The 13221-nt window shown below is 45.0% G+C and overlaps 1 protein-coding gene across 1 annotated transcript in view; it reads right to left on the minus strand.

Annotated features, from left to right (window-relative positions):
- The window catches only part of LOC114027954 (cadherin-16-like), a 43326-nt gene extending 33521 nt beyond the window's left edge, over positions 1-9805 (minus strand). Inside the window, exons 1-5 of the mRNA XM_027842099.1 lie at positions 9765-9805; positions 3862-3922; positions 1648-1731; positions 973-1128; positions 375-513 (exon numbers count right to left, since the gene is read on the minus strand). Of these exons, the coding sequence (XP_027697900.1) occupies positions 375-513; positions 973-1128; positions 1648-1731; positions 3862-3922; positions 9765-9805 (481 nt within the window). The remainder of the gene's footprint in view (positions 1-374; positions 514-972; positions 1129-1647; positions 1732-3861; positions 3923-9764) is intronic.
- Between the last annotated feature and the right edge of the window lie 3416 nt (positions 9806-13221).

Genomic DNA, 13221 nt, shown 5'->3' on the forward strand with positions numbered 1-13221 from the left:
ACACTGTGTTACCTCTACACTGTGAGACATCAGGGCAGGACTTCAGTGGAGGAGCAATATGACTAATAATAACCTCTTTATTTCTTTACAATTTACAGAGACCTTACCTCACAACACTCCTTTGAGGTAGGTAGTACAAAAATCATTATCCACGTTTTATTGATGAGGAAACCGAGCCTCAGAGAGGACGTGTATGTCTCCCAAGGCTTCCTGTGCATTTACTTCAATCCCCACACACTCCTCCCTCTGAGGTTAGACGAAGTAACAGACCTCCAGAAGGTAAGAGCTGTTCAACAATGGAATGGGCTGCCATTGGAACATAAATGTTGCCCATTCTTCCCACCCTCTGACCCCCAAACCCTGCAGTCACTTACCAGCATGGGTACCCTGGCTCAGGGTCTCTGTGTATTCTGCTTTGGTAAACTCAGGCACGTGGTCATTCACATCCTTCACATGGACTATCAAGGACTGTGGGCCCCAGAGGAGGCTCCCGTCTTCAGCAGTGATTGTCACCTGGGAGGTCACCATGGAAACGAGGGGAAATGAATTAGTTCTCTGAAGGAGGTGCCATGTTTTCTTTATCAAGAAGGTGGATACCTGGGGTGGAGGTTTCTTCCTCCCCAGCAGACAAGGAGCTGTCTCTCCCCCAGTAATAACAACTTATATCCATAATCAACAAATCAACAATGACCATTCTTTAAGGATTTGCTTGAGCCAGGAATTATTCTAATCACTTAAAGAGTCACAAAGCACTTTTCTCCCAACACAGTACACATGTTAATACTCTTATTTTAGAGATGAGGAAACCAAGGTTCAGAAAAGTTAACAAGTGATTTGTTTGGGGTCACATAGTATGTGTCAGAGCTGGGATTGGAAACCAGATCTAACTGTAAGCCTGATGATCTTGTCTGATACTGCACACAGATGTTCCCAGTTCCCTGAGGGTCACGGGAACTGGCCAGGGGTTGGTACCTGAAGGGTATACTGGGCCTGCTCTTCACGATCCAGGGGCCTGGTCACAAACAGGAAGCCAGAGTCGGATTCCACCCCAAAAAGACCTTCTGTAACTTCATCGTCAGCCACGTGGACCACAGTAGGGCCTTCTGAATGTACAGGGGGCAGCTTCAGCTGAGGTGGGGAGGCCCAGAGGAACAGAAAGGTCAGAAGGAGAGGAAAGAGAATTGGGAGTGAAGGTTGCTGAATGCCCTGGCTTGTAATGATGATGAGGGAACTGGAACCTGAAGGAGAGGTCTTGGTGGGATTGGGTAGGTATGGTATGTGAGCAATGCTCTACTTAGAAAGGAGTATCTTTGGTTCAGTGAGGAGGGAGATTGCAGGGTATAATGGTCCACAGTCCAGGGAACATGTATGTATGTAGGTATTAGGGGGTGGGGCAGCTTACTGGCTTATGATTTCGGTGCTGCTAAGAAAATTTCCCTTCCTCCAAATGTCTCAGCTCAGTGATGCTTGAAATCCCACCTTTCTTAATTTGACTCATACCCTATTAAAACACAGATCTTCCCCAACCCCAACTTCCATCCCTGACCACAAACACATTAGGTTTGTTATGTAAAACAAGACAGAGTATCACTCTCCCTCCCTCCCTCTCCACCTAGTTTAAGGTCTATGGCAATAGGTCATCATTACCTTCTTCAGGTACAAAGGAAAGTTTCCTGCATAATTTTCTGGAACTTCCACATGGAGCTCACTGGTGACAGCTTCAGGTACAACCTGTGGGGGAAGATGTCCTGAACCCCAGGTTATTGCTTCCAAAAGACCATTAAAAAAGAAAGATGATGTCTTTGGGGTACAATGGAAAAGAGCGACAGATCTGGGGTGAGAAGAGCTGACCCTGTGTAGTCTTGAGCCGGACAGTCAAGCTAGACAGTCCTCAAGGCTCAGTTTCTTCCCTTTTTATCTAAATAAGGAAATACTATTAGCAGAGTACACTGGTGTGCCAGAGTGTATCTGAAGTCTGAAGACACTGGTTTAGCTAGGACGTTTACTAACTGTGTGACCAGGAGCAGGTCATTTTATTTCTTTCAGAATTTCCTCATTTGTAAAGTGGGAACAATTATCTTTGCACTATCTTATCATACAGGATGGCTTTCAAATCTTGTCAATTGATTCTATCTCCACAATATCTGTTTCTTTACACCGCCTCTCCCTTAGAATAGGGTTTTTATTGTTGTTGTTTGGTCGTTTCAGTAATGTCTGACTTTTGGCGACTCCTTTTGGGGTTTTTCTTGGTAAAGATACTGGAGTGGTTTGGCATTTCCTTCTCCAGTTCATTTTATAGGTGAGGAATTGGAGGCAAATGGGGTGAAGTGACTTGCCCAGGGTCACTAGGATGACTAACACCTTCTGCTTATTATTCCTATTTATCCTGTGTATAAGCTTGTCTGAACATAGTTTGCATGTTGTCTCCCCCACTAGACTATGAGCTTCTCCAGGGCAGGGACTGTCTTTTGCTTTTCTTTTGTATCCACAGTGCTTAGCACAGTGCCTGGCATGCAGTAGGTGCTTAATAAATGTTTATTGACTGACTGACTTGTCAGGGTCAGAACTTGAAACCGGGTCTGCTGACAGAGGTTGCTTCTATCCATGATGTTACATTGCCTTTTGGCTTACAGGAAATAGACCCTTTATAAATATTTGTTTAATTAAATTGTGAATCTTAAGGTGCTATAGGAAGGACATCTCTATCTCTAGGTCTATCATGACTTTACAATATCCCAACCTCCCCAGCCCTCAAGGCTCTCAATCTGCTTGCCTAGGGGAGCAGTGGACCTCTGGGCCATGTGGCTATTAGTCTCATCTCAAACAGCCAATTGGGGTACAATGGAAAAGAGCAATAGATCTGGGGTCAGAAGAGCTGACCCTGTGTAGTCTTGAGCTGGACAGTCAAGCTAGACAGTCCTCAAGGCTCAGTTTCTTCTCTTTTTATCTAAATAAGGGAATGCTATTAGCAGAGTACACCGGTGTTACTGAGGACAGCTCCAAGGTAGCCCAGGGCTGGGTTCATAGTTTACTAGGATATGCTCTCTGAGATGGGGAGGTAGTGGGAGAGACAGAGCAAGCAAGATACTGGCTTTCCCATGTTGCTCCTGGCCTAATGCTCTCATGAATTCTAAGTTTGAATCATAGGGGTTAAAACTGGAGGGAACCATAGACATTGGGTCACAAGATCCATTATTTCATTAATACGAGGAACTCCCTTATGTGGAAATTCCCTCCACTAATGCAGCTAGGCAACTCATTTGTAACTTATAATGTTAGAGAGATGCATGGGGCATAGAAAGGGTAAGCACTTTGCCCATGGTCATACAACTAGTATGGTTCTGAAGCAAGACTTGAATCTAGGTTTCCTGACTCCACGTCCTGTTCTCTGTGCAATGTTGCATGTTGCCTTAGAGATCTCAGAGGAGGCAACCGAGGCCCAAAAAGAGGAAATGACTTGTCCATGGTCACACAGTGAGTCAGGGGAAGACCTGAAATGAGCAGCAGGCCTCTTGACCCCTTTGCACCTGCTCTATAAATGTTCTTCATTTCCCCCATATGTTTATGTCTTGTATTCCCCATCTAAATAGGCTTGTTTTCTCCTACCCGCAATCCCATAAGCAGGTCTTTGTGACTCCTTCAGATATACCCTTGTCCTCAGTTTGGGCCAGACTTGGCCTTCAGTGTATGTCCAGCTCATATGAATGAGAAAAATCAAACCTGAAGAGTTCCCCACTCTCTCTGAAGTCAGGGCTTTGGGGCAGCCATGGCTGGTTTAGTCATTCATGACCCCATAGTGAGGACAGGTGACATCCACCCCTCTGGGCTGGGCTTCAAAGAGAAGCCATGTGCATCACTCACCTGGCAGATGAAAGAGCAGAAGATGCTGAGCCAGATGGCAGCCATCACTGGAGGCCTTGCATTGAAGGAAAGGAGATTGGGTCTAAGATGAGCAGCCTCCTAGTCAGCTTAACCTCCCTCTCAGACCCAAGCTTACAAATAATCTCAGCTTCTGGTCCCTTTCCCCTCCTTCTCTCTCAGCTCTGCGACCCCCCACCCCGGACTTATCCCTTCATAATCCAGTCAAGAGAAGCACAGTACAATGCAAAGACGGACTCTAGAATCTGAAGACTGAACCTTCCAATTACAGGAGGGTGCCACCATCTTCCTAGCCACTTAGGCTCACAACCTCAGTGTCACTAGTCAGCAAGCACTTATTAGGCACTTTCTAAGCACTTGGGGATTCAAAGAAAGGCAACAAGCATCCTCGAGTTCTCACAGTCCAATGGGGGAGACAACATACTTTTTCCCCTCTCTCTTTCTCTCTCTCTCTGAATTTATGTATGTATATGAATATAAGGACAGCTAGGTGGTACAGTGGATAGAATGCCAGGTCTGGAGTCAGGAAGACTCATCTTCCTGAATTCAAATCTGGCCTCAGACAGTATCTATATGATTCTGGGCAAGTCACTTTACCTTGTCTGCCACAGTTTCCTCATCTGTAAAATGAACTGGAGAAGGAAATGGCAAACTACTTCAGTATCTCTGCCAAGAAGATCCCAAATGGGGTCCCAAAGAGTTGGACATGACTTAAAAACAACTGTATGTACATATATACATATATACATATTGTATACATATACACATGTATTATGTGTACATATGTATATGTGTATACATACATATATGGATATACATATATTATATATGTATATATATATATACATAGAGTAGTTCAGATAATAGTCTTAGAGGAAGGCACTAGCAGTATGTGTGTATATGTGTGTGGGGGGAAGAGAGAGAAGAGGGTAGTAAGAAACAGAGAGAGAGGAGGGGGGAGGAAGAGAGAGAGAAAGAAGAGAAGAGAAGAGAAAAAAAGGGAAGAGAAGGGAGGAGAGAGGAGAGAGAAAGAGACACAGAAAGACACAGAGAGTGGAGAGAGACAGAGACAGAAAGAAAGGGGAAGGTGAGATTTGAGTTGAGACTTGAAAGATGCCAGAAAGGGGAGGCGAGGAAGTGGAGCATTCCGGGCACAGAAGAGGCAAGGAGTCAGGAGCCAGAGGGTTGAACACTGGAGATCGGTATGAAGGCTGGAGGTGCTGCTGAATTATAGAGTGAGAAGAGGGGAGAGTCATCCTTAACTCCCTCCTCTCACCCCACACACCCAATCCCTCACCAAGGCTCCTTCACAACACCTCCCTCTCTGTTCACAAAGCCACTGCCATCACCTCTCCCTTGGATCACTGCCATAGCCTTCTCACTGAGCCCCTACCTATGGTGTCTCCCCACTCCACTCCATTCTGTGCTCAGCTGCCAGGGGGATTTTTAAAAATCTGACCCTAAAGGGGCAGCTAGGTGGTGCAGTGGATAGAGCAGCGGCCCTGAAGTCAGGAGGACCTGAGTTCAAATCTAGCCTCAGACCAAACACTTGACACTTACTAGCTGTGTGACCCTGGGCAAGTCACTTAACCCCAATTGCCTAAAAAAACAAAATAAGACAAAAAACCCCCCCAAAACAAAAAAACAAAAATCTGGCCCGACCATGTCACCCCTGTGCCCCTTGCTCAATGAATTCTCGTGGTTCCCATTCTCTCAGGATCAGCCTAAAGGTCCAGGGCATTGAAAGTTCTGCATTCCTTGGCCCCTTCCTCCCTTCTACCTTTCCAGGGCTCTTATACCTTCACTCCCCTCCACGCACTCTACTCAGCCTACTGGCAGACAATCAGGACGATCCATCACCCATCTCCCAGCCTATTCGCTGTCTGTCCCCATGCCTGGAATGCTGTGCCCCTTCACTATAACCTCTTAGCTTTCCTGGCTTCCTTCAAGATTGACCTCTCTAAGCCCATCAACCTCTGGAGACCTTTCCCGGACCCCCCAGTTGCCACTGACTTCTCCTTTCAGATTGCCTTCAGTATATTTTGTATCTGTCTTTTAATTATTTGAATTCTGTGAATCCCATTGGAATGTATACTCTTTGAAACGAGGGCAGTTAGGAGCCACAGTGGATGGGTGCTGGATCTGGAGACAGGCAAATCCAAGTTCAAATACCACCTCAGACATTTATGAACTGTGTGACCCTGAGGGAGTCACTTAATCTCTGTTTCCTGAACTGTGAAATGGGTATAATAATAGCACCTACCTCCCAGTGTTGTAGGATCAAATGAGATATTTGTAATGCTCTTAGCACAGTGCATTGCATATAATAGGTGCTTAATAAATGCTTCTTCCCTTCCTTCTTTAAACTTTGTATCAACAGAGCTTAGCATAGCACCTGGCACATAGTAAGTGCTTGGCAAATGTTTGTTGACTGACTAACCCAGGTTTAAATCCCACCTCAGAAGCTTCCCACTTAAATGATCTTTGGAAACTACTTAAACTCCCTCAGCCTCAGTTTCCTCATCTGCAAAAGGGAGGGTTGCACTAGATTTGTCTCTGAATTCCCTTCCAATTCTAGATTTATGAAACCAAAGGTCACAAAATGGCAGAATCTCATAGGGAGAAGGGACCCAAGGGGTCACCCAGTTCAATCTTAGCTGACCAACAATCCTCTCTGCAATAGCCTTGACAGGTGGTCAGCCAACCTCTTTGGGAGGACCCCCAGAGAAGGTGGACCTGCCACCTCCTGGGGCAGTCTTTTCCACTGCTTGGCAACTAGTTAGAAGTAGTTCCCCATAGCCAGCCTAAATCAAACCTGCCTCTAGGCCACTTGGATCCACTGTTCCCAGTTCTGGGGCCCAGCAGAAAAAAAAAATCCAGTCCCTAATTTACATAGTAGCTCTCTTAGTACTGTACTTGAACTCAGCACTCTTGTCTCCTTCCCTTACTTCTCCTCTATGGGTTGGATGTCTCTGGTTGCCTCAACTGGTCTATATAAGGCTTGGTTCAGAATCTCGACATCTCAGCCACTATACTCCAGACCTATTTGAGCTTGTCAACGTTCTCCCTGAAATGTAATGGCCAGAATGGATAGTACTCCAGAAGTCTGGCCCACCCTAAAGACAGCAAGACTAGTCGCAAGGGCAGAGGATTTTAGAATTGGAAGGTACCTTAGAGCAGTGGTCTTGAAAATGAGGGTTATGCCTACCCCACCTCAGTTGGCCATGGCATCATTCCAAGGGGTAATTAATCAGAATGTGGAAAGATGGGAGTCACATCTCATCCTCTTAGTGACAGTCAGTCTCAGGGCTTTTCTCCAACACAGCTTAACCACTTCCTTCATCCATTAACAAGAAACATTCCTTCACTGTGTGCAGGCTTCCAGCTCCTCCCCTTCTGTCAGCTTTTGGCCCCTCTGGGTGGTTATAACCTAACCTCAACCCCAGTAACCGCAACAAAAAATCTCCACTCTCCCCAAAGAATACCCACATTGTGGCCCCCAAACCACATTATGGGTGCAGCTTCTGCCCCGAAAGGTTGGGTTCTGTAATACGGGACAGTGTCTGGTAAGAGGCCCCACTTCTGACTTTCATTTTTGGTGTGACAAAGTGCGCTGGATAGGATAAGCCAACATGGATGGGTTGTGATCTGAACTGACATCTCCATTCCATTATCTTTCCTCCCCAAGCCCACACTTCTTTTGAACTTCCCTATTTCTGTCAAGAACACTGCTATCCTTTCAGAATCCTAGGTTCTTGACCTCATTGTTATTCCTGTCTCTTCACTCAAATGAGACTTAGCTCTCCAAAGTTACCAATGATCTCTTCATTGCCTTACAATGGCTGTTGCTCAGTCTCCAACCTTCTTGCCCTCTCTGCACCCTCTGACACTTTCTGTCACCCTCTGCTCTTGGTTACTGTCTGCTCTCCAGGTCAATATGTCACATAAGAACTCTGGCATCTGCCCACCTTAAAAACTTGGAAACAGAATTTTCCCCCGTGTTAAAATCCTTCCAAATGGAGTAAGTTTAAATGGGTTTTAAACTTATTTGTTAAAAATATAAAAATACAACACCTTCTGATTAATTTGGAAGAATAACTGATTAACATCAGGGAAGATGGAAATTTATGAGTCAAATGTCAGCAAAAAATCTTTGTAGAATTGGTGGATGGTATTAGAAAATGATTCTCATTATTTAGTGAGAGCAGCCAATGAGACCCTTCTTCGTGAGGCATTGTTTTTGATTGCAAAAACCATGAAAACTGAGCCTTGAAATGGACTGAACTTATAAAATCAAGCTTTGAAATAGTTGCTATCCTAGTGTTAAACCAAAATTTGAAAAGAACAATGAAACATTTAAATGCAATTCTCTCCCTAAAATATCTGCAAATCACTACAAATGACATTTTGGTGAAAGCAAAACGTTTTTGAGTCATTAACACATAAAATATTCTTTTCAAGATAGGACAGCTTTCTGTCATCCTTTCAGCATTTTCTATTCTTGTGTTTTATATCGTACATAATTATTAGTATAGTGACACATGGATATAACATATAAATAAGAAATATATACTTCTCAGTGGTGCATGCACAAACATCTTTTATTGATAGGAGTGCACAATTTTTTAAAAAATTGGAGACCAAGCCTTAGATACTATCTTTCTAAAAAAAAATTTTTTTTTTTTAGCAGATGAGAAAACTGAGGCTCAGGGAGTTTAAATCTCTCAGAAGAGCCCTCCTTTTTGTTGTTCCCACTGACCAAACCTCACTAGGTTTAATGCATTTAGAAATTAACCCACTAAAGCCAGGCACCAAATCTAGAGAGTTCTCAGGATAGCGTCACTGTGTAAGGGGTGAAGGGAAGCAGTGGTAAATAGGACCATGTTTGCTTGCAACCCTTCGGAGACTCTCAGCACCACATGACTTCCCATTGAATAATGTGAGAATCAACAACAGCCCATAAATCAAAATAGCCCATAAATGATCTACCAAAGCTCCAACTGGATATTCTCTTGGGTCTGTTCAAGGTCCCAGAGCTCAGTGATCTGTAATTATCTCCAAATGTGAAAATCATAGAATCACAGGATTTAGAGTTGGAAGGCCCCTTAGAGATCCTCTATGGCAGGGTTTCTTAATCTTTGTTGTACCCTGGACCCTCTTGGCAGTCTATGGCTATGGATCTCTTTTCTGGATAAAGTTTTTAAATAGTTGAAGGAAATTCTACATTTCAGTTAGAGGTTAGTGAAGATAAAATGTACTTTTTTCCTATTCAAATTTACAGACTTCCTGAAATCTGTCCGTGGACCCCATCCAAGGGAAAGCCGTCTATGGATCTCAGATTAAGGACCCCTGATCTAGTTCAACACCTTCAAATTACTGAAGAGGAAACTGAGACCCAGAGCAGGAAACTGACTTGCCCAAAGTAGAAAAGATTCAGACCCAACCCTGACTCCTCCTTTTCCCTCACTTTCTATATCTAATTAGCTGCCAAGTTCTGATGCTTCCATCTCAGCAATATCTCAACCATGTGCCCCCTTCTCTACATTGCCACTGACCAATCCAGCACCTCTCAGATGGACTTATGTGGGAGCTTCCTAATGGTGCCTGTACCCATTTCTGTATTTATCTTTCTAATGAATAGCCTTGATAATCTCACTCCTCTATTCAAACACCTTCAATGATGCCCCATAGCCTACCTGAATAAAAGCTAAACTGTTTGGCTTGGTGTCCAGGCTGGTTCCATCCTACTATTCTAGCCTCATCTCATACCCTTTGCTTCCATCAGGCAAGTCATAAGATCGGAGGTATAACTAGGGATTTTTGAACTTAGAGCAAGGAAAGGGTCAGGGTTGAGGGAGGGTTAGGAAGGGCAGAGAAGAACTTACCTGGGTATAGTTTCCAGGGGGAGGAATCTCCCCAAGAACATCAGGAGGTTCCTGTACTACCAGAATGGTCACAGCTGCTGAGGAGATGGAAGGTGGTGGGATCAGGGAAGGAAGTGGTGCCACCTGGGGAAAGAATACTTCAGATTATACTATAAGCACCCTCTAATTTTTGGCACCCTGGTGCAAAGCTCTGATTAACTCACCCTTTTTATAGGATGGTAGATTTAGAATTGGAATGGACCTAAGAGATTCGTCTAGTCTGACCTCTCCTTTTACGGAGGAGTAAATTGAGACCCGGGGGTGGAAATGACCTGCCCGAGGTAAGTAGATAACAGAACTGAGGTCAAATTTTGTTTTCTGACTCTAAATTCATTGTTCTTCCCACCATGCTGTGTTCATACCTTATCCTCCCCCACCTCACTTTGATTTCCTTCAATTTGATTCACAGTATTATAGGATTCTAAGCTGAAAGAGGCCTTAGAAATCCTCTAGTACAATCCCTTCATTTTACAGAAAAGGAAACTGAAGGCCAGGTGGCATAGTGGATAGAGTTCTGGGCTTGGAGTTAGGAAACCCCAAGTTCAAATCCTGGCTTCAGATACTTACTAATTGTGTGATTCTGGGTCAGTTTCTCAGCCTCATTTCCACATTTGTAAAATGAGGGGGTTGGAACCTGTTGCCTTACGAGAGCCCTTCCAGTTCTGATATGTGATCCCAGAACCTTGCCCAAGGTCACAGAGCTAGCACATAACAGAATCCAAGGGATGACCATATGGAAGGTGCTGCTGGGTCCCACAGGCTCTTCCTTTAACCCCTCCTCCCTCACTAGGCTACCCACCTCCTCCTCTGGTACTTCACTGTAACCCTCATTAGGCACTTATCTCCTACACTACAGGCATCATGTCCCCCTAACCAGAGGTGGAAGCTCCCTGAGGGGAGGGGCTGTCTTATCCATTATTGTCTTTCCCAGAAGGCTTTGCAAGCAATAGTTGCTGCGTAAATGTTTTTAGTGGCTGCTGCTGAAATACAAAACATGTTCCAAAGTCAAGTCAAATCCCCTAGCATGTCTTAAGTGCTCATTAGAGACTCTGTGCTAAGTGCTAAGCAGGAATAAAGCAGCTTGCCAGCCCAGTCAGCTCGTGGGCAACTTTGGTGGCTATGACCCAGACTACATGTACAATTTACACAGCGTCATTGAAACTTGCCTCACTCTAAGGAGTGAGAACAAAAGAACCAAAGAAGACTTCTTCACAAATACCGCAGGGAAAGAGAAGCAGCACGGGTTGCGGGGGGGAGTAGCAGAAAGAGAACTAGGATCGAAATCAAAAAATCTGAGTTCAAATCCTGACTCTGACACTTAACTATCTGTATGACCTTGGGCAAAACAGGGAAGTGTTTCCTGGACCTTAAAAATTTCCTCATCTGTCAAATGAAGGAGTTGGAACTATTTGATTTCTAAGTTCCCTTAAAACTTTAAATTCTATGAATAAACCTCTAGAATTGCAAACGAAAAGTGAGCTCCAGAACCTGATGTTTAGCCCTAGTATCTAGTTCCAGCCCCAAACTCATGTCTGGCCTAGAGCAACTTTTCATTGCTAGTGTGGCCTCACTGGCCCCTCAACCTTCCCTAACCTACTATGTATGTCTCCTTCAAAGAGAGGTCAAGAATTGACTGACCTTGTCTTCTGGTCCCATTGCCCTCCCTATAATCTACTCTCCCCTCCTCTGTCACTATCAGGATGCTTGAAGGGGCAATAAGGTCAGTGGGGTCTGTATCCCCTTCAGTGTCAACCTGGGATCACCCAATAGCCACAAGGGATCCAATACTCAGCCTTCATTCAGTTCAATTCAATGAGAATTTATGGACCAAAGTTTGAGGTTGGAGTTATGTCTAGCTTTCAGTCTTAGCCCTTTTTTTGGGTCTCCATCCCTCTCTGGGGCCTCTGCCCCTCCCTAGTGACAGCCCTCTCCCCAAACTCCATCTTCTCATCTTTGCTTCTGCACTTCAATGCCCCGCCCCCGCCCTTGACTTCTATATCCCTCTCCAAGCCTCAGTGCCTCCCCAGCACTTTCTCCAAGCCCCCTCTGATGGACTTTGCCTCTTCTCCAATCTCTACCTCTCTTCCTAACCTCTGCCCCTCCTCGGCTTATGCCCCCTCTCCGGCACTGGTTTGCTCCCTAGCTTCGGCTCCTCCCGGCTCTCAACCCTGTCTCAGATTCCATCCCCATCTCTGGTCACAGACACCCTTACCTATTATTGCTTTCACTCTAGAGAGATTTCCAGGCTGGTCCTTCTCCAGGGAGGCTCTGGGAGAGCTACAAGGACAGGAGGCTCACTTGGGGGTAGTGTCTGGGCTGGAGGGTGCCTCAGTCTAGGAAAACTCCGTTCACCTCCTCCTCGGGCTGAAGGACAGAGGCCTGACTCACCAGAGCTTGCCCCTAACTGCTCATTAGTTACTGATTGACTTTCTAATTAAGAAAAGTCCCAATGACTAACCCAGGAGAGCCACTGACTAAGATTACCAACCGTGTGACTGGGAGCTGGGCTTTGGCTTGGGGTTTTTCCAGATGGGTAGCACTGGTGTGTTTGGGGTGGGGGCATAGAACATCAACAGGCAGGGCAGAGCTCAGCCCCAAGGTAGTCCAGAGCCCAAGCTGGGTGCTATAGTGCTCATTGGGGACCATCTGGCAGAATGGTCTACCTGGAGCCATTGAGGCACAGCGGAAAGGATGTGAGCAAAGTCAGAAGGCCTAGGTTCAAGTCTTCGTATTTGAATTGTAATTTCCAGCAAATCCCTTCTCTTCTCTGGGACTCAGTTTCCACATCTATAAAATAATGGCATTGGACTATATCAGGAATTCTTAATCTGGGGTCTGTGAATTTTTCTTTCTTATATTTTCCTTTGTAATTCTCTGTATTTAATTTTATGCATTTAAAAACTCTAGTTCTGAGAAGGGGTCCATAGGCTTCCCCAGACTGCCGCCCTGGTAGATGAGTTCTAAGCTTTCTTCCATCATAGATGTTCTGTGTTCTAACGTTCTATGTTCCAAGGATGGAGAACTTCCCAGACCTAATATTCTGTGGTCTGTCTCAGGATAACCCTCCAAACTAACCCCCACTGGATGTTGCCAAGTATGTCCAGGAAGTGTAGTACAGTAAAAAGAACACAAGTTCAGATTTAGGCTCAATTTTCACCTCTGCTGGGCAGATCACTTAATAATAATAGCTAGCATTTACATAGGGCCTTAAGGTTTGCAAAGTGTTATATATACATGACCCTCACAACAACCTCAGGAGGTAAGTACTCTTACTATTATCCTCATTTTATGGATGAGGAAACTGAGGCTGAGAAAGGTGAAGTTACGGGTCCATGACCACATAATTGAATGTAAGCAGCCACAGTAGGATTTGAACTGAGCTCTTTCAAGTGCAGTCTCCATCGAGCTGCCAACCCAG

This window comes from Vombatus ursinus, unplaced genomic scaffold (genome assembly GCF_900497805.2).
Source record: "Vombatus ursinus unplaced genomic scaffold, bare-nosed wombat genome assembly UNPS02014864.1, whole genome shotgun sequence".
NCBI lineage: Eukaryota > Metazoa > Chordata > Mammalia > Diprotodontia > Vombatidae > Vombatus > Vombatus ursinus.